At 38.4% G+C, this 23718-nt stretch overlaps 1 protein-coding gene across 1 annotated transcript in view; it reads left to right on the top strand.

Annotated features, from left to right (window-relative positions):
- TTN (titin) overlaps positions 1-23718 on the top strand; it is a 266306-nt gene that overhangs the window by 164510 nt on the left and 78078 nt on the right. Inside the window, exons 219-260 of the mRNA XM_058664684.1 lie at positions 1986-2109; positions 2688-2954; positions 4513-4610; positions 5300-5468; positions 5569-5835; positions 5938-6204; positions 6296-6574; positions 6661-7069; positions 7161-7285; positions 7397-7663; positions 8402-8671; positions 8763-9065; positions 9154-9456; positions 9728-9915; positions 10005-10119; positions 10225-10509; positions 10610-10761; positions 11570-11717; positions 11872-12049; positions 12415-12536; positions 12630-12917; positions 13045-13341; positions 13452-13638; positions 14074-14189; positions 14280-14579; positions 14709-15008; positions 15104-15209; positions 15311-15507; positions 15591-15896; positions 16001-16279; positions 16856-17155; positions 17270-17572; positions 17685-18047; positions 18345-18647; positions 18766-19065; positions 19163-19459; positions 19558-19842; positions 19926-20219; positions 21820-22119; positions 22225-22533; positions 22622-22812; positions 23189-23618. Coding sequence (XP_058520667.1) covers positions 1986-2109; positions 2688-2954; positions 4513-4610; positions 5300-5468; positions 5569-5835; positions 5938-6204; positions 6296-6574; positions 6661-7069; positions 7161-7285; positions 7397-7663; positions 8402-8671; positions 8763-9065; positions 9154-9456; positions 9728-9915; positions 10005-10119; positions 10225-10509; positions 10610-10761; positions 11570-11717; positions 11872-12049; positions 12415-12536; positions 12630-12917; positions 13045-13341; positions 13452-13638; positions 14074-14189; positions 14280-14579; positions 14709-15008; positions 15104-15209; positions 15311-15507; positions 15591-15896; positions 16001-16279; positions 16856-17155; positions 17270-17572; positions 17685-18047; positions 18345-18647; positions 18766-19065; positions 19163-19459; positions 19558-19842; positions 19926-20219; positions 21820-22119; positions 22225-22533; positions 22622-22812; positions 23189-23618 — 10387 coding nt within the window. The remainder of the gene's footprint in view (positions 1-1985; positions 2110-2687; positions 2955-4512; positions 4611-5299; positions 5469-5568; positions 5836-5937; positions 6205-6295; positions 6575-6660; positions 7070-7160; positions 7286-7396; positions 7664-8401; positions 8672-8762; positions 9066-9153; positions 9457-9727; positions 9916-10004; positions 10120-10224; positions 10510-10609; positions 10762-11569; positions 11718-11871; positions 12050-12414; positions 12537-12629; positions 12918-13044; positions 13342-13451; positions 13639-14073; positions 14190-14279; positions 14580-14708; positions 15009-15103; positions 15210-15310; positions 15508-15590; positions 15897-16000; positions 16280-16855; positions 17156-17269; positions 17573-17684; positions 18048-18344; positions 18648-18765; positions 19066-19162; positions 19460-19557; positions 19843-19925; positions 20220-21819; positions 22120-22224; positions 22534-22621; positions 22813-23188; positions 23619-23718) is intronic.

The following is a 23718-nucleotide window of genomic DNA, read 5'->3' as shown; positions in this document are numbered from 1 at the left end:
TTTAATCCTCTACTATAGCCCCCCAAAATATATCAGCCATTTAAGAATTTAGTCTTACATTACTTACATGACTGTTTGAAAAAGAATTAAATTTAAACTTTGATGTAGTATAACCATTTTTTTTTACCTTTTCCTTTTTCATAATAGAGTTCCTTAGGCTCAGGGATTTTCCCCTTCTACCCTTCATCCCCCCCCAATCATTTTAATATATTATAAAGGCTCTGTTTAGATTAGATCTATTGTAACAAATAGGCTCTTGTCAATTTATTTAGACCTTTACTCTATTTTGCAAAAAAAGTTTAATCTCTAATATTTTAATAATAAACAAAAACATGTTATAAGAATAAGAAGTGATGGGAAAGTTATGTTGTTTTTGGCTACAAATCTGAGAACCACTACTTCTTAAATGTTTTATCTTTTAATAGTTTTGCATTTCATAGTTGGATCACTGCATAATATGACAATATGTTTCTTCTATAAGTAATTTAAATAATCATTACCATTTTCTTAAATTGGTTTATTTTTCTAATGCACTTATTCATTTTTCCCTTTAAAATATTTGAGATACACTACATGCAAGGTATTTATTGAGAACTAGTGTGTTCTGAATATGTTATGTACGTGGTAATAGAGAATATTCTAGAGTACTCTCAGAGGAGTTTGGGTGATAAAGCAATGTATTAATAAATGAGACATATCTGTAGATGAGTTTACAACTCAGTTAAAAACGGAGGTTTCTTTTAAAATGCACTTACATTTTCAAAATTTACACTCAAAATTTATGTTCAAACATTATTAATAAGCAAATTATTATCTGTTCAAGCAATTTTCCCTCGAATGGTTAGCTAAGTTCCTAGGGCATATTTTTTTTTTTTGCATAATAGTTCCACTGGCAACTTTTTTTTTGCATTATTCCTATGTCTAAATGAACTCTCCAGTGGCACAAAAATCTATCTCAATGTCATGCAATAGCTTCTTAGAAATTTTGCTAATTCTCTTATACATGATCCTATTTGTAGTACCACTGATATCTGATTTTCCAGCCCAAATACAAAAAACAAAAAGACTCAACATCTTCATTTGCAATTTTAAATTGCAGTTTTAATTTTCTTAAAAATTAAGAAATTGTGCAATTAGTTTAAACAAAGGTTTCATGGTTTGCAAAATATAGAATTGCTAAAATTATTTTTAAAAATTCATGTTGTTTGTTAGTAGAGTGACAAAGAGGCAGAGACACAGAAAGGGAAAAGGAGGGAGAGAGAGCCTCCAGCTGTTGATTATTTTCTACATGGCTGCAAATTCTGGGGCTATGCCAGGCTGAAAGCATGACCCAGGAATTCCATCCAAATCTCTCAGGACGGAAAGGAGCTCCAGCAGTCCGGCCAGCATCTGCTGCTTTCCCAGGCATATTAGCAACAAGTTGGATTAGAACTGAAGCAGCAGGAGCTGAACTGGTGCTCTAAGAGTACCTCTGCACCACAATGCCAATCTCGAATTCCTGAAATTATTGAAACAGTTTAACCCACTGTTGCGTGGCAAGTCCCTTGTATTTACAAAATATGGTTTACTTGCTGCGTACGGTTCCCCTTCATCTTTTTTTTCTTCCTTTCCTAACAGGTTCTCAAAATTCTTCCTTTATGTATGCAAATGAAGTAACAATAATAAACACTATATATGTGTATATATATATGTGTAAATAAGATCACAATATAAACAATTGACAGTTTCAAGACTACCCACTAGTTATGTAAAAGTTTATAAAATATTATCTTAAGTTTTCAAATTAGAAGCTAAAATAATTTTAAATACGTATATGGAACTGTGTCATAAAATAATAACAAAATATTTAAAAATATGTATATGATTATAAAATCACTTGGAAAACACTATTTCAAACTCTTTAAGTGAATTAAATGTACCTTCATATGGATTGCGCTTTCCTATGTGCTTAAAACCACTTTTTTTTCTAATATATAAAAAACTAGGTGGTTACACGTTCAGAAGGAAGAGTTCATACACTTACACTAAGGGATGTAAAACTAGAAGATGCTGGGGAAGTCCTACTAACAGCAAAGGATTTCAAGACTCATGCCAACCTCTTTGTGAAAGGTAATTATAAAGCATGCTTTTAAAATATGTAGAATTTATATGTATATATATGTGTATATATACACATAAATAATGCCATAGGTCTAAAAATAATGCCAACTCTCAATTACTATACAGTGAATACCATAGATCATTAAAATCAACTAAATTGGCAAAAGTCTAGTTCTGCATTAGTGTAGCAAAATATTTCACAAATTATTTTTCTAAGTGTCAAAACGCCAGTTTGACAACATAGGTTTTACTTCCTCTTTCTTTCCCTATGGTTTTATTTGATAATAATTCTTCCTTTTAAAAACAGCTGGAGGAAGCATTATTATTCAATCAGGTTCGTCCTTTTTTAAACAAAGAGTTGGCTCTCATTTCCTTGATGTTTTATAGTTTATGAAAATGGTTTTCCTCTGTACATACAAATAATGATAAAACATCATTATTAGAGGAAAACATCTGAATTGAATCAAATCTTGCAAATGAATCTTGGAAAAGAAAAAGCCTGGAGTGGCCAGAGAAAGGTTGAGGAGATACTGAAAGTCTTGGAGAACAAGAGGCAAACATTTGGCTAATGAGTATGATTCTTTCAGAACCCCCAGTTGAATTCACTAAACCTCTTGAGGACCAGACGGTCGAAGAGGAAGCCACTGCAGTGTTGGAGTGTGAAGTGTCCAGAGAAAATGCTAAAGTGAAATGGTTCAAAAATGGGACAGAAATCCTCAAAAGCAAGAAATATGAAATTGTTGCCGATGGCAGGGTCAGAAAGCTTATTATACATGATTGTACCCCAGAGGATATTAAAACATACACTTGCGATGCTAAGGATTTTAAGACTTCCTGTAACCTGAATGTCGTGCGTAAGTATTCTTACATGGAACTTTACATTTGCAACTCTTTGGTAACAACAACAAAATCACTTTGTGCATGCTTGTCTTGGCAACTTACAGTGTCAGTGCTGACCTAACATGCCAGTCTGCATTTGACAAAAGATCTTTAGCTATATGGAATCTGGTGACACACCTTTTAAAGCATTCTTGCCTCACACTGAACAGTGACCTGATGCATTTGTTATCTACATGGGACAAGCCTTATGAATACTCCAATATGGATGAGAACAAGCTGAATAAGAAAAGGTTAACAAGGATTCCTTCATTTTCAAAATGAAATTTAAAGTGGTTTCCACGTGGAAGAAAAATGAATTTTCAGGCATGAGGAACAACTAGAAAATGAGCATGACATTTCAGTTTGAATATGAGCATTCCTGAGTTCTGCTGTAATATGAAAACTCTCATTCAAATAATTACATCTCCAAAAATAAGAATAAATGAAAAGATGGAGCAAGGTCCAGATTCTTTAAGCCCTGGATTTTATGAATGAAGAGAGCTCTACTGATTTTTAGCCTTACTTCACCCCTTTGGGAAAAACAGCTTTTCTCAAAATGCACATGCTAGCTTACGTTTCTCATTCACTCGCTTGCCTGCTGGTGCCATTTTTCAGTGAGCATTTTAATGCAGTGTTTGGTTTAGTTGCTTCCCAGTAGCTTTGATTGTGCTTCACGCATGCCATATCGCTCTATTCTTTTCATTCTGTGGTTGCTCTGTTGAAGCCCATGTTAGAGTAGCTTCTTGGGTCTCCTCCTTCCCCTTGTCATCTACCTTCACTCCAAGAAGACCGAGCTGCAACAAGTGCATCCTTTCAAGTCTGTTGGCCACCTTTGTCCTAGAATCTGACTGATCAAGATCATCTGGGAAAGGACTGACAAGGAGATCTAACAAAGGAAGGACCAAGGGGAAGCTCCCCATCCCAGACATCAGCTGTGTTCATTCCAGAGAGAAGGCAACAGAAGTTAAAAAAAACCTGCCCTCCCATACAAAACACATCACTTCATCACACTAGTAGCCTTTTATGCTTGACTTACATGTGATGTCTTTGGAGCTGAGTTTAGAAAAAAAAAATAAATGTATGCAATTTCAATGAAAGACTCATGGCTTGTAGCCATAGAATAAGCTGGTCATAGCACTTCAAGGTGCTTTATCATGAAATTCTGCTAACTTCTCAAAGACTATGCTGATTGCCTTAATCAAGATAATGTTTCTTTGCCACTGGTGCTTCTATTGACAATGTCTTTCAAATCTCGGGTAGTATCTCTGAAATTTTTCTTCCAACCATCATTCAAGAGAACTGAGCTGGCTCTCTAATGTGTACATCTAATTATAATTAAAGTACAAAATGTAGTATAGATATAGTCATAATAGTAGCAACATATCATTGCCTGAATGAGAACTCCAGGTGATTTCGGATATAGTCATTGCCTATTAAGATGAAAAAAGCCATGCAAAAGACTCACTTTTTCTTAATGTACCCATGTAAATTTCCAGAAACCTCATTTTGAATTCTAATGACATTCTCTTACAGCTCCTCATGTGGAATTCTTACGACCACTCACTGATCTTCAAGTTAAAGAAAAAGAAATGGCCCGGTTTGAGTGTGAAATTTCCAAAGAAAATGCTAAGGTTTGTGATTATCTACCTCTTATTTTGGATAGTCAGATAACTTGTTCCCTTTTGATCTTAGCACAATGGAGCAAAAACTTCCAAAAAAATTCTCTCAGTGTTTACCACTTCCTTTTTATTTCCTCATGCACTGAAAGCTACTACTGTCCCTTTGAAGATTATTTTAATATGAAATATATTCTTGACTTCATTGTTCACCCTTTAATGTTATTCATTTTCTGTTGCTTGAAAAACACTGGATTCTCACCAGTAAATGTAGATATTCTTGATTTGACTTCTGTAAAATTGATGACTTGAATGCTTTTGATTTTTAAAAAAGGCAACATTTTCACATGTGTCAGATCAGAACTGGTTGCCATCAACTATCATTAAAATTCCTCACACTTGGAGTCTCATCTTACATATCCAAGGAGTTAGTGTGCAATGATGTATAAGACCTTCTATTGCTGGAAACATGATCCCATTGCTTTTAATAATTAATAATATTATAATTACAGTTCACCTAGAAATAAGCAAGTTTTTCCTTGTTTGGGTTTTATTAGATTTTTATCTGTCACTTTTGTTCTTTGTGTTTTACCAATTAAGTCTTATAAGTTGGATTTCAGAAAAATTCAGCAATATAGTCCGTCTTAGGGATGGCCATGTGAAGGAACAACCTAAAAAGTGATTAAGAAATCTGTTTATCATAGGTCCAATGGTTTAAAGACGGTGCTGAAATTAAAAAGGGCAAGAAGTATGACATCATATCCAAGGGAGCAGTGCGCATTCTTGTTGTCAACAAATGTCTGCTGAATGATGAAGCAGAATATTCCTGTGAAGTAAGAACGGCAAGAACATCTGGCATGTTGACAGTCCTGGGTAAGGCAGAAGTCTTTCTTTGCACAAATAGATGTTTTTGTAAAGAGTTAAGATTCCCAGTTTTACAAAGGTTTTTTTTTTTTTTCAATCTTTCCTGCAGAAGAAGAAGCTATCTTTACCAAAAATCTTGCCAACATTGATGTTAATGAAACAGACACCATAAAACTGGTTTGTGAAGTCTCCAAGCCTGGAGCAGAAGTGATTTGGTACAAAGGAGATGATGAGATCATTGAAACAGGAAGATTTGAAATACTTACTGATGGAAGAAAGAGAATCCTTGTCATTCAGAATGCACATCTTGAAGATGCTGGCGACTACAACTGCAGACTTCCAAGTTCTCGAACTGATGGCAAAGTCAAAGTACATGGTATGAGAAATCACAATTAATATTTTAAAAACAGTTCATGCTTGTTACTTTTTAAAGTACAAATGTGTAAGTTTTAATTATCTTGTAACTTTTTCTTTGCAGAACTTGCTGCTGAATTTATCTCAAAGCCACAAAACCTTGAAATTCTTGAAGGCGAAAAGGCTGAATTTGTTTGTACTATATCAAAGGAAAGCTTTGAGGTCCAGTGGAAGAGAGACGATAAGACACTTGAATCTGGAGATAAATATGATATCATTGCTGATGGCAAAAAGAGGATCCTAGTTGTGAAGGATGCCACCCTGCAAGATATGGGCACTTACGTGGTCATGGTCGGAGCCGCCAGAGCAGCTGCTCACTTAACGGTGATTGGTAAGTTTGTTCTTGCTGTTGGCTTTATTTATATTCATTTCCATCACTTTTGTCCTCCTATATACTATAAAGTGTCATTTGTTGCTTTCAGAAAAACTCAGGATCATAGTTCCTCTTAAGGACACTCGTGTGAAGGAACAACAAGAAGTTGTCTTCAACTGTGAGGTCAATACTGAAGGTGCAAAAGCCAAATGGTTCCGAAATGAGGAAGCCATTTTTGATAGTTCTAAATACATTCTTCTCCAAAAAGATTTGGTCTATACCCTCAGAATCAGAGATGCACGGTTAGATGACCAAGCCAACTATAGTGTATCTTTGACCAATCACAGAGGCGAAAATGTTAAAAGTGCAGCCAATCTAATAGTAGAAGGTAAGTCGTAGTCTATTACATTAGAGATGCATTCTTCTAGGAAGAAAACAACTAAAGGCCACAATATTTTTCCTCCTTTCAAACAGAGGAAGATCTTCGGATTATTGAACCTCTTAAAGATATTGAAACAATGGAAAAGAAGTCCGTCACTTTCTGGTGCAAAGTAAACCGTCTCAATGTAACACTGAAGTGGACTAAAAATGGTGAAGAAGTAGCTTTTGACAACCGTATATCATACAGAATTGATAAGTACAAGCACTCTCTGACTATTAAAGACTGTGGCTTCCCAGACGAAGGTGAATACATTGTCACGGCTGGCCAAGATAAATCTGTAGCTGAGCTTCTTATCATAGAAGCCCCAACAGAATTTGTGGAACACTTAGAAGATCAGACAGTCACCGAATTTGACGATGCTGTCTTCTCATGCCAACTGTCCAGGGAAAAAGCAAACGTCAAATGGTACAGAAATGGCAGAGAAATCAAGGAAGGCAAAAAGTAAGCAGAAAATTTCTTATTGATTTTGCAGCTAAATTGAACAATTTCGTGCTCATGATGCAAGCTAACCATAATTCAATCTCTTTTTCAGATACAAATTTGAGAAAGATGGAAGCATACATAGACTCATTATTAAGGATTGCAGATTGGATGATGAGTGTGAATATGCTTGTGGGGTGGAAGACCGGAAGTCTCGAGCTAGACTCTTTGTGGAAGGTATGTATTAAGTAGAAATAATATTAATAATAATGGTAACATTAGCTACTGGCTTTAAAATTGTTAACTGAACTGGTAACATGTGTAATTTACCTTCCTTTTCACTTTCAGAAATCCCTGTGGAGATCATCAGGCCTCCCCAAGATATTCTTGAAGCCCCTGGTGCTGATGTGATCTTTTTAGCTGAGCTCAACAAAGATAAAGTGGAAGTTCAATGGCTAAGGAACAACATGATTGTTGTCCAGGGTGACAAACACCAGATGATGAGTGAAGGAAAAATACACAGGCTACAGATTTGTGATATCAAACCCCGTGACCAGGGTGAATACAGATTTGTTGCCAAAGACAAAGAGGCCAGAGCCAAGCTTGAGCTGGCAGGTAGGTATCTTTTAGTCTAACACAGCACCATGGCATCATAGATAATGTAGAGATTTCAGATTTCACAATTATTTAGGGAGAAAATCTTTGTGAGAGCCTTTAATTTGTAGTTAGCTTTAGTCATATTAATCATTCTAATTTCCCCTGCCACAGAGTGTCACCCAAAGTAAACAGAAATCTATAGCGTTCATTGTACCATGCCATAAACTGGTACAACTCTTGGTTCATGGCTGGCTATTCATTGCGTCCTAGAGTTTATGATCCTTAGTTTTCCCCGCCCTAAAAACACCCCTCACTCTCCTACTTTCCATACCTCTGTAGGCTTTTAAGCCCACTCTTTTCCTGATCCAAGATATCTGTAACTGTTGTCATTGTTTTTAAAAAGCCACCTCATCTATGTAAAAAACTTATCTTGTTTATTTTCAACTACGTATCAAAAATGTTTCTGTTCTATTGATTCCTTTCCAAAAAAATAAGATACCTTAAAATTTTATGCCAAACTCAACCTCTGTATTTCAGAGTCTGATGATTTCCAACAAACACAAAAAGAAAACAGTAATAACAACTAAAAACAAACCTAGTGGTCTATGTTGTAAGGACTGTGGCATACTTCCTAGGTTATTCAGCTAGTGTTTATGAACAAACGCATTTTAAGGAGGCCATGATGTAGTTGGATACAGTACCTAACTCATACTACATTATAACATGTTATCGTTCACATGTTATCTTTCTCACCAGCTGCACCAAAAATCAAGACAGCTGATCAAGACCTTGTGGTGGATGCCGGCCAACCTCTGACCATGGTGGTGCCTTATGATGCCTACCCCAAAGCAGAAGCTGAGTGGTTTAAGGAAAATGAGCCTCTTTCTTCAAAAACTGTCGACACTACAGCCGAGCAAACCTCTTTCAGAATTTTAGAAGCCAAGAAAGGAGACAGAGGAAGGTATAAAATTGTGCTTCAGAACAAACATGGAAAAGCAGAAGGATTTATCAATTTGCAAGTCATTGGTAAGCCCTTAGGTCACACAGATTTGACTGGCAAACCACAACTAAAAAGCATGATAAAACGTTAAAAAATTCTTTCACCTGTGAATTTCAGATGTTCCTGGGCCAGTACGTAACTTAGAAGTGACAGAAACATTTGACGGAGAAGTGAGTCTTGCTTGGGAAGAACCATTAACCGATGGTGGGAGCAAAATCATCGGCTATGTTGTTGAAAGGCGTGACATCAGAAGGAAGACCTGGGTTCTGGCTACCGACCGTGCAGACAGTTGTGAGTTTACTGTCACGGGCCTGCAAAAAGGAGGAGTGGAGTACCTATTCCGTGTGAGTGCAAGAAATAGAGTTGGTACTGGTGAACCCGTAGAAACTGACAATCCTGTAGAAGCAAGGAGTAAATATGGTAAGCAGTTTTCAAGTAAATTGCAAACTTGCTGATTCTCACTTTTACTTCCAAGATAATCCAAAACCTGTGTTTTCCTCCTCCACAGATGTTCCAGGCCCTCCTTTGAATGTAGTCATCACAGATGTGAATAGATTTGGTGTCTCACTGACATGGGAGCCACCAGAGTACGACGGAGGTGCTGAGATCACCAACTATGTCATTGAATTAAGAGACAAGAGTTCAATCAGGTGGGAGACTGCCATGACCGTAAGGGCTGAAGATCTGTCTGCTACTGTCACTGATGTGGTGGAAGGACAGGAATATAGTTTCCGTGTAAGAGCTCAAAACCGCATCGGAGTTGGAAAACCCAGTGCAGCCACACCCTTCGTTAAAGTTGCTGATCCAATTGGTAAGCCCATCCCACAAAGAGGAAATGATTATTGTACGGGATCCAGAAATCAGGTCTACGAAGCATGGTAGTTAAAACTGAAAGTAATTAAAAGGGTATCCCAGGAGGAAAATTGGAACAAAGTCACAGAATACCTGATTGTATCTCCTTTTTTTTTTTTCAATGAATTTCACAGCTGTGATATTTTAGTGAGGCTGGTAGGGTTGATTACAGCATCATCTTATTAAAATGCCCCTAAAGTTAAAACTGTTGTCCAATTCTTCAATACCAGAGAGACCAAGTCCACCTGTGAATCTGAGCTCCTCCGATCAGACACAGTCCTCTGTTCAGCTCACATGGGAGCCTCCTCTGAAAGATGGGGGAAGCCCAATACTGGGCTACATCATTGAGCGATGTGAAGAGGGAAAAGATCACTGGATTCGTTGCAATATGAAACCAGTCCCTGAACTGACTTACAAGGTAGGGCAACTTTATGTAAACAGGTAGTCAGTGTCTGATCATGAGCCACAATGTGTCAATGTTTTACACATATTCATTCATGCTTTCAGGTTACTGGATTACAAAAAGGAAATAAATATCTATACAGAGTATCTGCAGAAAATGCAGCTGGTGTGTCAGACCCATCTGAAATTCTTGGTCCTCTAACTGCTGATGATGCAGCAGGTACATGAATATTTTAAGTTTGGGAACAGCACATAAACTAAATGGGGGTCCCAGAGATGTAAATGTGGTACTGGAAACTCATTGATTTTTTTTTTCTCTTGGTAGTTGAGCCAACAATGGATTTAAGTGCATTTAAAGATGGTTTGGAAGTTATCGTTCCAAATCCTATCAAGATCCTGGTTCCAAGTACTGGCTATCCAAGACCGACGGCAACATGGTCTTTTGGAGATAAAGTACTAGAAGCCGACGACCGTGTGAAAAAGAAAACTTTATCTGCCTATGCTGAGCTTGTGATTTCTCCAAGTGAACGCCCGGACAAGGGCATTTATACACTGAAATTGGAAAATCGTGTGAAGGCAATTTCTGGGGAAATTGATGTCAATGTAATTGGTAAGAAGCTAATCTCTTGTTATCTAGGGTGATTTGGTAGTGTTATGGATATCCTTTCAGAATACTAGTAATACTGACTGATGACTGCATTTTTTTTCAGCTCCCCCCAGTGCCCCCAAGGAACTGAAATTTGATGACATAACTAAGGACTCAGTACACTTGACTTGGGAACCACCAGATGATGATGGAGGAAGTCCGCTAACTGGGTATCTCGTTGAAAAGCGAGAAGTCAGCCGAAAAACATGGACTAAAGTAAGTTTGAGCAGTGATTGAACAAATCCAGAAAAGAGAACAGAAGAAGTCTCAGAAAGCTGGGATGCCATGCAGAATTTATATGTGCTGCATCTTGTTAACTTTTACATACTTAAAAACTGCCAAAACTTTTAATGAATGAATGATTGAGAACCAGAGCTTCTGAGAGAATGGGAGGGTGCAAAGGAGGAAAAGTTAGAGGAAGATAAAGATATTCCACCCACTAGTTCACTCCAGAAATGGCTGCAGAGGCCAAGGCTGGGTCAAGCCAATCTCAGAGCTTCTTCTGAGTGCCTCACATGCGTGACAGGGTTCCAAGTACTTGGGTTATGTTTCACTGATTTTCCAGGGCCATTAGGCTGGATCAGAAGTAGGGCAGTCAAAACATGAACTGATGCCCATATGGAATGCTGGTGTCACAGGTAGTGGTTTAACATGCTGTACCACACCACTGGCCTCAAAAACACACACACACACACACACACACACACACACACAAATACACACACACACATTAATGTCCTTGCTTTCTGAAATAGTTCAGTCAAGGTCTGGTATAACTGAACCATTTTTATGACCCACAGCAAATTTTTAGTTAGTTTTGGATTTTAAAAATTTGCCAAAGCACTTATATTATGACATAATCTCTTTTGCACATTTCCCTAGTATAATACTATTATAAAAATAATCCTTAGCATGCAAAACAACATTCATTTGAATTCTTGCTCATGGTAAAAAAAAACAATCCTTCTAATTGGAAAAAAGGTTTTTGGAGAAATAACTAATTAGTGGTCTGTATTTGTTTCAGGTGATGGACAATGTAACTGACCTAGAATTCACAGTTCCTGACCTTGTTCAAGGAAAAGAATATTTGTTTAAAGTCTGTGCCCGTAACAAGTGTGGACCTGGAGACCCTGCCTATGTTGACGAACCTGTGAATATGTCAGCACCTGCAAGTGAGTACCTTCTTCATGATTGCTGACCTGGCTTCATGATGAATAGTTCGGCTTGTAGACCTGCAGTGGGTGCTATGGGGGACAGCAGGGGTTGCATTTTAGAGATATCATAGGTGTCCTGTGTGAGGCTGACTGTCTCCTTAAAATGTTACAGCGGTACCTGACCCTCCGGAGAATGTCAAATGGAGAGACAGAACAGCCAAGAGCATCTTCCTAACATGGGATCCACCAAAATATGATGGTGGTTCACGCATCAAAGGATATATAGTTGAAAAATGCCCACGTGGTTCGGATAAATGGGTTGCCTGTGGAGAACCTGTGGCAGACACAAAGTAGGTTCCACTTACTGGTTTATTGCAAGAGTAAATATTTACCCCCTACCCCTGCTGCACTAAAATGGGCTATGTCAGTGACATTTTTAAATATTGACTTTTTAATTGTTATAATTGTTCCACATGTCTTGTTTCTGAAAGGTGCTGAGTATATACTCTTTTTGGTTTGGTTTATTTAGTTTTGATGGGTTTTGTTTGTTTTGTTGGGTCTTGTTTTGTTATTATTTTTAGTTAACAGAATCAAAGCATCCCACATTTCAGTTAAAGACTATGCAGTTGGGAATGACTGGAATGAGTCTGACTGCTCCACAGAGGAACCACTTATCTACATAACAGTAAAACATCTCATTTTTCTTTTCTGACAGAATGGAAGTGACAGGTCTTGAGGAAGGCAAATGGTATGCTTACCGTGTGAAGGCCCTGAACCGGCAGGGGGCTAGCAAGCCAAGCAAACCCACAGATGAAATCCAGGCTGTGGACACACAGGGTACTTATTTCTTGCTTTTCTCTATTCTGTCAGGCCTCTGATTTTAATTCTGCTTGAGTTCATTAATAATATAAATCATATTTTCTTATTCAGAGGCCCCAGAAATTTTCCTTGATGTGAAACTCCTGGCTGGCATCACCGTAAAAGCAGGAACAAAGATTGAGCTCCCTGCCACTGTCACTGGAAAACCAGAACCGAAAATCACCTGGACAAAAGCAGATATGCTCCTGAAGCAGGACAATAGAATCACCATTGAAAACGTTCCTAAAAAATCCACAGTCACTATTACAGACAGCAAGAGAAGCGACACCGGCACGTACATCATCGAGGCTGTGAATACCTGTGGCCGGGCCACAGCTGTGGTGGAAGTGAACGTCTTAGGTGAGGGAGGCTCTGGTTTAGCAAAACAAGACATACCCTAATTTCAGTTACTTTCTTGAATTAAAAAAAAAAATGGCAAAAAAGAAAAAAAAAACTCACACCTGTTTTCTCTGTATATGTAATGTAGATAAACCAGGACCACCAGCAGCTTTTGACATCACAGAGGTGACCAATGAGTCATGCCTTCTAACATGGAACCCACCACGGGATGATGGTGGGTCTAAGATCACAAACTACGTCGTGGAAAGAAGGGCAACAGACAGTGAAGTGTGGCACAAGCTCTCATCAACGGTCAAGGATACAAACTTCAAAGCAACCAAATTAACACCTAATAAAGAATACATCTTCCGAGTGGCTGCAGAAAACATGTATGGTGTTGGGGAGCCTGTCCAGGCTGCTCCAATAACAGCTAAATATCAATTTGGTAAGTTACTCAACCAGGTAGAGGGGAAAAAAGTTTGCATCAAACTTGCATTTAGGTGTCATGCTTACATATAGAACATACCTAAATGTATCTCCTCATTTTATTTGTAGATCCACCTGGGCCTCCAACACGCTTAGAACCATCTGATATCACCAAAGATGCAGTAACTCTCACATGGTGTGAGCCAGATGATGATGGTGGCAGCCCAATCACTGGGTACTGGGTGGAAAGACTAGATCCTGACACCGATAAATGGGTTCGATGCAATAAGATGCCAGTAAAGGACACAACATTCAGGTATGCCCCAGACCTCCCACATAAGACTAGGTTTCAATTTTCACTCTTTTAAATTCCTCTTAACTGCACAAAATATATAAAGTTTTAAAAAATAACTTAAAATCTCTACCATAAATATTTCAATAATGTAAATTCTATTCAGGAACATTTTTCTTAATATACTATAAAATACTAGCTTTCTAAAAGTTTCAAAGTGTTTGGTCCTCCAGAATATTATGACACTGCTCATTTCCATTGATATGATAATTAGATTGAAACACTTGATAACATCTAAAGAATGTGACAATTAAAAAGCAATGTTAAATTTATATTGAAATGTCTTCAGTTTCAATTCCAAGTGAATTCTTTACAATATATACATAGACATTTTCTATGTAAAATGAAGATTGCTACTTTTTACCATGATGTTACACACGCACTTTCTTCCTAATACAGAGTGAAAGGTCTCACCAATAAGAAAAAATACAGATTCCGTGTGTTGGCTGAAAATCTGGCTGGACCTGGAAAACCAAGTAGATCAACTGAACCAATATTAATAAAGGATCCCATAGGTATGATTTACATAATTTGAGGTGATGATTTTCAATGTTATCCTAGCTCCTTTTTGACAGACAGAAAAAAACAATTTCATTGTTTTCCAGATCCTCCATGGCCTCCTGGAAAACCAACTGTGAAAGATATAGGCAAAACATCATTAGTATTGAATTGGACAAAACCAGAACATGACGGAGGGGCCAAAATTGAGTCTTATGTCATTGAGATGCTGAAGACTGGTACAGAAGACTGGGTTAGAGTGGCTGAAGGCGTTCCCACCACTCAGCACTTGCTTCCAGGGCTCATGGAAGGGCAGGAATACTCATTCCGAGTGAGAGCTGTGAACAAGGCTGGAGAGAGTGAACCAAGTGAACCCAGTGACCCTGTGCTTTGCCGAGAGAAGCTTTGTAAGTTGCTTTTGATGTCTGTGGAATATAACGTCTTCTGCTATAGTCTTACTACCAGAATATCTCATGAATGCTGAATATTGAACAATAAAAACCTGAATGCTTTTTTTTCCCTTTCTATCTGATCAGACCCTCCATCACCACCTCGCTGGCTTGAAGTGATCAACATTACCAAAAATACAGCAGACCTAAAATGGACAGTTCCTGAGAAAGATGGCGGGTCCCCCATCACCAACTACATTGTGGAAAAGAGAGATGTGAGGCGAAAAGGCTGGCAGACAGTAGACACCACCGTCAAGGACACCAAGTGCACAGTGACCCCTTTGACTGAAGGTTCTTTATATGTGTTCCGAGTGGCTGCAGAAAATGCTATTGGACAAAGTGACTACACTGAAATTGAAGACTCTGTCCTGGCTAAAGACACCTTTAGTATGTTCTTTAACCTAGTCTTTGCGACAACATTTGTATAGTTGTATTCCTTTCCCTACATTTTTTTTTCTAACCATTTATTCTTTCACTTTCAGCCACTCCTGGACCACCCTATGCTCTAGCAGTGGTTGATGTGACGAAACGCCATGTTGACTTAAAATGGGAGCCACCTAAAAATGATGGTGGAAGACCAATACAGAGGTAGAATTTCAATTCATTTGTAAATAACCCATGCTAGGTTACACATTCCTAAGTTTGTTATTTATTTACTAATACTAATTAGATGCTCTGTGTTTTAATAGATATATCATTGAGAAAAAAGAAAAGCTAGGTACTCGTTGGGTAAAAGCTGGCAAGACCTCGGGACCTGACTGTCACTTCAGAGTAACTGATGTTATTGAAGGAACAGAAGTACAGTTTCAGGTGAGAGCAGAAAATGAAGCTGGAGTTGGCCACCCAAGTGAACCCACGGAAATCCTAACAATCGAGGATCCAACAAGTAAGCAACAGTGATTCTATAGATGATGTTACCTACAGCTTGATGATGAGACCAGAGATGTGAATGTTCTACTCTTTATTCAGGTCCTCCCTCACCTCCACTTGACCTACATGTAACCGATGCTGGGAGAAATCACATTGCCATTGCTTGGAAGCCTCCAGAGAAAAATGGTGGGAGCCCTATCATAGGCTACCATGTTGAAATGTGTCCAGTCGGCACGGAGAAATGGATGCGAGTGAATTCTCGCCCAATCAAAGATCTAAAATTCAAGGTCGAAGAGGGTGTTGTTCCTGACAAAGAGTATGTTTTGAGAGTGAGAGCTGTCAATGCTGTTGGTGTCAGTGAACCATCAGAAATTTCTGAAAACGTGGTTGCCAAAGACCCAGACTGTAAGCATATACCTTGTCTTCTGCATTTACTAAAACAGCCTTGATCTGTGCATTGCATTTTTGACATACTCATCTTTTTTTCTATTTTGAACTATAACTTACAGGCAAACCAACCATTGATCTGGAGACTCATGACATTGTAGTTATTGAAGGTGAAAAGTTAAGCATTCCTGTTCCCTTCAGAGCTGTCCCAGTTCCAACTGTTGTTTGGCATAAAGATGGCAAAGAAGTTAAAGCAAGTGATAGATTAACCATGAAGAGTGATCACGTCTCTGCACACCTTGAAGTGCCCAAGAGCGTCCATGCAGATGCTGGAGTTTACACTATTACACTGGAGAATAAGCTTGGCTCAGCCACTGCTTCAATCAACGTCAAAGTCATAGGTAATAATTGCTTGATGAAACAACAGACATTTCTCACATATTGGAGAAATTAATTGACATTAAAGTCTTAGTATAAATGGCTTCATAAATTTACCATGTACATGTGTCTCATCAGGTTATTTCTTTTCATGTGAGAAGTAAAGCAATTTTGAAGAGATGAAATTGCTAATAGTACTCCAATTAGGCTAATGTATTCCACTTTTGATTATCTGCCTATGATATATTAATTTAAATAAGATGTATAGCATACTCATTGTTTCAGTGGTTAGTGTTTGTTTAATTGTGGAAGTTCACATTTTTCTTAGGGTTCTCATCCAGAGGTAGCCATATTTTCTACTGCTTCCATGGTGTTTGGAAACTAAGGCTTCACTTTTACTGGGCACAGAGTTTCTCAGGATACTATTAATATTTAAACTTTGAACACCCTGGATGTTAAATGCCTTAGAGTAGGAAGAATTTCTGGCACATTAAAGACTATCCTACCCAAAATGCAAATTGACCCACTTAGAGATGATGAAATATTAAAATGTTAATTTTCAAGATTACAGTATTAATGATCAATTTTATTTATAATAGGCCTACCTGGACCATGCAAAGATATTAAAGCAAGTGATATAACCAAGAATTCTTGTAAGCTAACATGGGAACCTCCGGAATATGATGGTGGGAGCCCAATCCTTCATTATGTCCTGGAACGCAGAGAAGCTGGAAGGAGGACATATATACCAGTCATGTCTGGTGAGAACAAGCTCTCTTGGACTGTAAAGGATCTCATTCCAAATGGTGAATACTTCTTCCGTGTCAAAGCTGTAAACAAGATTGGTGGAGGCGAATATATTGAACTGAAAAATCCAGTCATTGCTCAAGATCCAAAGCGTAAGTTTGAGCATGGATGCGCCTTGTCTCAGAATTAAGATTAAGAATTCTTAATAATTAAGAATTAAGGCTGTTTTCCCAGTATTAACATGGTTTCTTTCTCTTGTTTTTCAGAGCCTCCTGATCCACCTGTAGATGTTGAGGTGCATAATCCTACAGCTAAGGCAATGACTATTACATGGAAGCCACCTTTGTATGACGGAGGAAGCAAAATAATGGGTTATATCATAGAGAAGATTGCTAAGGGAGAAGACAGATGGAAAAGATGCAATGAGCACTTGGTACCAATCCTGACCTACACAGCAAAAGGACTTGAAGAGGGAAAGGAGTACCAATTCCGTGTACGAGCAGAGAATGCTGCTGGTATTGGTGAACCTTCTCGGGCCACACCTCCAACCAAAGCTGTAGATCCTATTGGTAGGTGTTAGTTTGCAAGGTTGCCACTTTCCCACTGTTAAATGAATAAGAAAAATGCTGTGCCAAATATTTTAACCCAAACTTAAAACAATTATTATCTTTATTATTATAGACGCTCCAAAAGTCATTCTGAGAACAAGCTTAGAAGTGAAACGAGGTGATGAAATAGCACTTGATGCAACTATTTCTGGATCACCATACCCAACTATTACATGGATAAAAGATGAAAATGTTATTATACCAGAAGAAATCAAGAAGCGAGCAGCACCTACGGTTAGGAAGAAGAAAGGTGAAGATCAAGAAGAAGAACCCTTTGTCCTGCCTCTGACAGAGCGATTGAGTATCAACAATAGTAAACAAGGAGAATCTCAGCTCCGGGTCCGAGATTCAATCCGACCTGACCATGGTTTATATATGATCAAAGCTGAAAATGATCATGGTATCGCAAAAGCACCTTGTACTGTCATTGTGCTAGGTAAGTAGCTAAAACTGTATTTTCCAGTGCAAAAGTCTACAAGAATTTTAGTTAAATGTAAGGAATTTGGAGGAGAATTAACGGAAGTGGGAAATAAGTAGAGAATAACATGGGTTTCTGCCACATAGCTAGATTTTTAAAAGCAACTGAATATAACTTGCAGAAGCTAATGTGACCCAAAGATACACAGATGTAGGGAAAAGAAAACCTATATGAAGGAGCATGCTGACATTAACATTTTTTCATAGCAACCATACCATGCAAATTTTTAATCACTATTTCCTTTTGGAATTTCAGATACCCCAGGACCACCAATCAACTTTGTATTTGAAGATATTCGAAAAACTTCAGTCCTCTGTAAATGGGAACCACCCCTTGATGATGGTGGCAGTGAAATCATAAACTATACTTTGGAAAAGAAAGACAAGACAAAACCTGACTCCGATTGGATTGTTATCACTTCAACACTTAGACACTGCAAATATTCAGTGACAAAACTGATTGAGGGAAAAGAATACCTCTTCCGTGTAAGAGCTGAAAATAGGTTTGGGCCTGGACCACCATGTGTTTCAAAGCCACTTACAGCTAAAGATCCATTTGGTAAGGTTCTTTAGCATCTGTTTTTATCATATACTTTGGCATAAACTTAAACATGGTTAGTGAAGCTGAATTTTTATCCCATGTTAGAAAATTAATTCATATATTTTTTTTTTACCAGAACCACCTGATGCACCTGATAAACCCATTGTGGAAGATGTTACCAGCAATAGTATGCTAGTGAAATGGAATGAACCAAAAGATAATGGAAGCCCAATCTTGGGTTACTGGCTTGAAAAACGTGAGGTTAACAGCACACATTGGTCTCGGGTCAACAAAAGCCTTCTGAATTCTTTGAAAGCCAATGTAGATGGCCTATTGGAGGGACTCACCTATGTCTTCAGAGTTTGTGCTGAAAATGCAGCAGGACCTGGAAAGTTCAGTCCACCTTCAGATCCTAAAACAGCACGTGATCCAATCTGTAAGTCATTTGTTATGAGGAAAGTGGGTTGAAATGAACTACTGTGACTTTTTTAAAACATCAGTGACTTTTATTTTTGTGTCTGCATTCACTCTAGCTCCACCTGGGCCACCTGTTCCAAGAGTCACAGATACAAGCTCAACAACCATCGAATTAGAATGGGAGCCTCCAGCTTTCAATGGTGGGGGGGAAATTGTTGGCTACTTTGTTGATAAGCAGTTGGTTGGTACAAATGAATGGTCACGCTGCACAGAGAAGATGATCAAAGTTCGTCAGTTCACCGTCAAAGAAATCCGAGAAGGTGCTGATTACAAACTCCGCGTGAGTGCAGTCAATGCTGCCGGGGAAGGACCACCTGGAGAAACAGGACCTGTTACTGTGGCTGAACCACAAGGTACTTGAAAGCCATTTGTATAAAATTTATGGATTTTTTTCTCCTATGTGGCCATTTTTTCCATCTTTCTTGGGCTAATGGATGACTGTTCTCAACAGAACCTCCAACTGTGGAACTGGATGTTTCTGTCAAGGGTGGAATACAAATGATGGCCGGGAAGACCCTTAGAATTCCAGCCGTGGTCACAGGCCGTCCCGTGCCTACAAGAGTATGGACTATAGAAGAAGGAGAACTGGATAAAGAGCGTGTTGTCATAGAGAATGTTGGAACCAAATCTGAACTAATTATTAAGAGTGCACTGAGGAAAGATCATGGCAGATATGTGATTACAGCTACTAACAGCTGTGGCTCCAAATTTGCAGCAGCCAGGGTAGAAGTTTTTGGTAAGGAATGCTGCCTGGCTTTTTCACAGGATTTTTCCAAGTGATAGTATCTTATTATCCTGACTTATTGTTTTGCTTTTCAGATGTTCCTGGTCCAGTGCTTGATTTAAAACCTGTTGTAACAAACAGGAAAATGTGTCTGCTTAACTGGTCAGATCCAGCTGATGATGGAGGGAGTGAAATCACAGGATTTATTATTGAAAGAAAAGATGCCAAGATGCACACTTGGAGACAACCCATAGAGACAGAAAGATCTAAATGTGACATCACGGGTCTCCTCGAGGGCCAAGAATATAAATTCCGAGTTATTGCCAAGAACAAGTTTGGCTGTGGTCCTCCTGTTGAGATAGGACCAATTCTTGCAGTTGATCCACTAGGTAAAGGAGGTTTTCTTTATGTTTGCTTCTGATTATTTACTAATTTGCTGAGTTTCAAGTCTTCAAATTTCCAACTGTCTTAAGATGCATAACTAGAGTATAAAAAGAAAAGTAACATATGCAGGCAGCAGCAACTCTAAAGATTGCCTCTGGCTACATTAATCATGTATGATTTTGTGTATGACAAACTCACATCTACCAGGACTTGGTAATAACCTAGAAAGAAAATATAAGTAGGAGATATTTTCAATAGAATACACTGGAGTAATTTTTTAATTACCACTACTAATAAGGAGAATTTACTGTTTTTCTAAGAGCTTGCAGGACAGGTAATTTCCTTAACATAAATGCCTTAGCCTCCCTCTCTGCTTAAGAAATCTCCATACTGAAGGTTTGCTAGGTTCAAAACTAGCAAGAGCCACCACTCAGAAAAACCAACCAGAGGAAATCTCTCAGAAATCACTGGGAGCCACTAACATGGTACTCTCTTGGTACCACATGTGGCTTCCAAGTAAAAAAGGAGAATTTTTGAGAAAGACCCATTCCTCAAAAGACACCTCCACCACTACCACCTCTTAAAAAAAATGAATAGAATAACATGCCATCACCATTCTAGCTCATCTCAGAGCATCCATTATGCCTCAGGTTGTGACATAGACATCAGAATAGAACTTCTGCTTCTGATAGTCAAAGCTCACTCATTTGGCTTTGTCCTTGAGGGCACAAAACCTTGACTACCTTCCAATAATTTCTTATCCCATCAATTTTAAATCTGCTTTGTTAAGGTAACAAGAACACATACTTTGGACAACACATTTTGCTTTCAGCTGGCCATCCAAAGTCAAACTTCAGAGGCCTAGTTTCATAGCCCATTAGGATTATAAGCTTTCCCGACAAAAGAAAAATAATTTAAAAAATCTAAATATAAAAAGGCATATGTGACCCTTGGCTTATTGTTAATGAATAATTTTGGTGGCAAGTTTGTTAAGAAAAACTGAATCTACAAAACTGCCATTTGGTAACTGTCTCATTTTGGAAAACATTTTCATGACAGAAGTAAGACTATCTCAAGCAAACATCTATTTTTCTCCTGGTTAAATTGTAGTGAAATAGTATTTCTATTTTTTAGTTTTTTATATATTTTTTTTCATGATACAGTTGTACAAGCACAGGGATTTCCCCTTCCACTACTCCCCATTCAGCCTGCTATTTCCCCCCACATTATTACAACAGTATAGTCCTTTAGCAACAGTCACAAGTCCATCATTCTGCTATTTAAGTGTATCATGACATTGGAGGTATAGAAAACAGTAGAGTCCAGCATTCTGTTGTCAAGATATATTTAACAGTTTGAGACTCTTTCTTATATTTAGGAATAGAGATGCATACTGCAATGTATCTTCATTTTCCAGTATGCTAGTCTCCATTATACCATTCCTCTAGGTTATATAGGTATATAGGTGTTTACCTGTGTATCTGTTGATCTTGTATGTTGCATGAAGGTTGCCTTATATCAGCCAGAACATGATATTTGTCCTTTGGGGATAGGCTTATTAAACTAGTATTTATTTCACTCTTGTCCTTTTGCCCCTGGTTAAAGGTCCTCCAACATCTCCGGAGAGGCTGACATATACAGAAAGGACCAAGTCTACAATCACACTTGACTGGAAAGAGCCCCGCAGTGATGGAGGCAGTCCCATCCAAGGCTATATCATTGAAAAGCGACGTCATGACAAACCTGACTTTGAAAGAGTTAACAAGAGGCTCTGCCCAACCACATCTTTTGTGGTTGAAGATCTTGATGAACACCAAATGTATGAGTTCCGTGTCAAAGCTGTCAATGGCATTGGTGAAAGTGAACCATCCTTGCCTCTTAATGTAGTCATACAAGATGATGAAGGTAGGAATATTAATCTAATAATAATTTGAATGTACCTTATCCCATTAGTTGAGAAAGCATCCTTATATTGTTGCTATTTTTTTTTCTTCTTCCTTCTCTTTGCAGTTCCTCCAACTATTAAGTTGCGTCTGACTGTTCGAGGAGACACTATCAAAGTTAAGGCCGGAGAGCCTGTTCACATACCTGCAGATGTGACAGGTCTTCCAATGCCCAAGATTGAATGGTCCAAGAACGACACAGTGATTGAAAAGCCTACGGATGCTCTTCAGATAACCAAGGAAGAAGTCTCCCGAAGTGAAGCTAAGACCGAACTGAGCATTCCCAAAGCAACCCGGGCAGACAAAGGCACTTACACCATTACAGCTTCCAATCGCCTCGGCTCAGTGTTCCGAAATGTTCATGTGGAAGTATATGGTAAGGAACGTGCTCTCTCATCTCAAAAAGAAATGCAATGCTTGTTTAACAATTGCCTTCTCAATCTCTACTCTTGGCTCCTTTCCAGATCGCCCATCCCCACCAAGAAATCTCGCTGTTACTGACATAAAAGCTGAATCTTGCTACTTAACATGGGATGCCCCCTTGGATAACGGTGGCAGTGAAATCACCCATTATGTCATTGACAAACGTGATGCAAGTAGGAAAAAATCGGAATGGGAGGAAGTCACCAACACTGCTGTAGAGAGGAGATATGGGGTAAACTCTTCTAAGCATTTTACTACATATATTAAAAGGACATGACTGATTTGAAGCCATATTTTATGACCTTAGAATTTAATGATTAGCTCAAATTAACACTCCAAAAAGCAATTATTTTATTGGTATAATATTTATACCATGCATGTAAGGCCACTTAGCAGAAACTCATTATACAACTTTTCTGTGAGAAAAACTGGGTACAATATATTTGTGTATCCCTATTTCATGAATTTCTCCTCTTCTCTGCTTTCCCCATCTTTTATTTATATGCTGATTTCTTCTCCTACTCATGCCTGCTATAACAACTTAAGCTTTAAAATGAGTGAGTCAACATAAGTATATTCTCAGAAATTTCTACTCATCTAATTTCTAGATCTGGAAACTTATCCCCAATGGTCAATATGAGTTCCGAGTCAGGGCAGTGAATAAATATGGAACCAGTGATGAGTGCAAATCAGAGAAAGTGGTCATTCAAGATCCTTATCGCCTTCCTGGACCTCCAGGAAAACCAAAAGTCTTGGAGCGCACCAAGGGGTCGATGTTGGTGAGCTGGACTCCTCCGCTGGACAATGGTGGTTCTCCAATTACTGGCTACTGGCTGGAGAAAAGAGAGGAAGGAGGCACCTACTGGTCTCGGGTTAGCCGAGCACCAATAACCAAAGGAGGATTGAAAGGTGTGGAATTCAATGTTCCACGTTTGATTGAAGGTGTGAAATACCAGTTCAGAGCCATGGCAATAAACGCTGCTGGAATTGGCCCTCCTAGTGAACCATCAGATCCAGCCATTGCCGGAGATCCCATATGTAAGTATACTCCGATTTCTGGACCTCATTTCTAGAGGCCAAAGTTACTAAACTCAGTTAAATTTCTCATATTTTTCTGGGGCAGGTTATTTTACTTACA

The sequence above is a fragment of the Ochotona princeps genome, chromosome 5 (genome assembly GCF_030435755.1).
Source record: "Ochotona princeps isolate mOchPri1 chromosome 5, mOchPri1.hap1, whole genome shotgun sequence".
Lineage (NCBI taxonomy): Eukaryota > Metazoa > Chordata > Mammalia > Lagomorpha > Ochotonidae > Ochotona > Ochotona princeps.
This window is presented reverse-complemented; position numbering and strand designations above follow the sequence as displayed.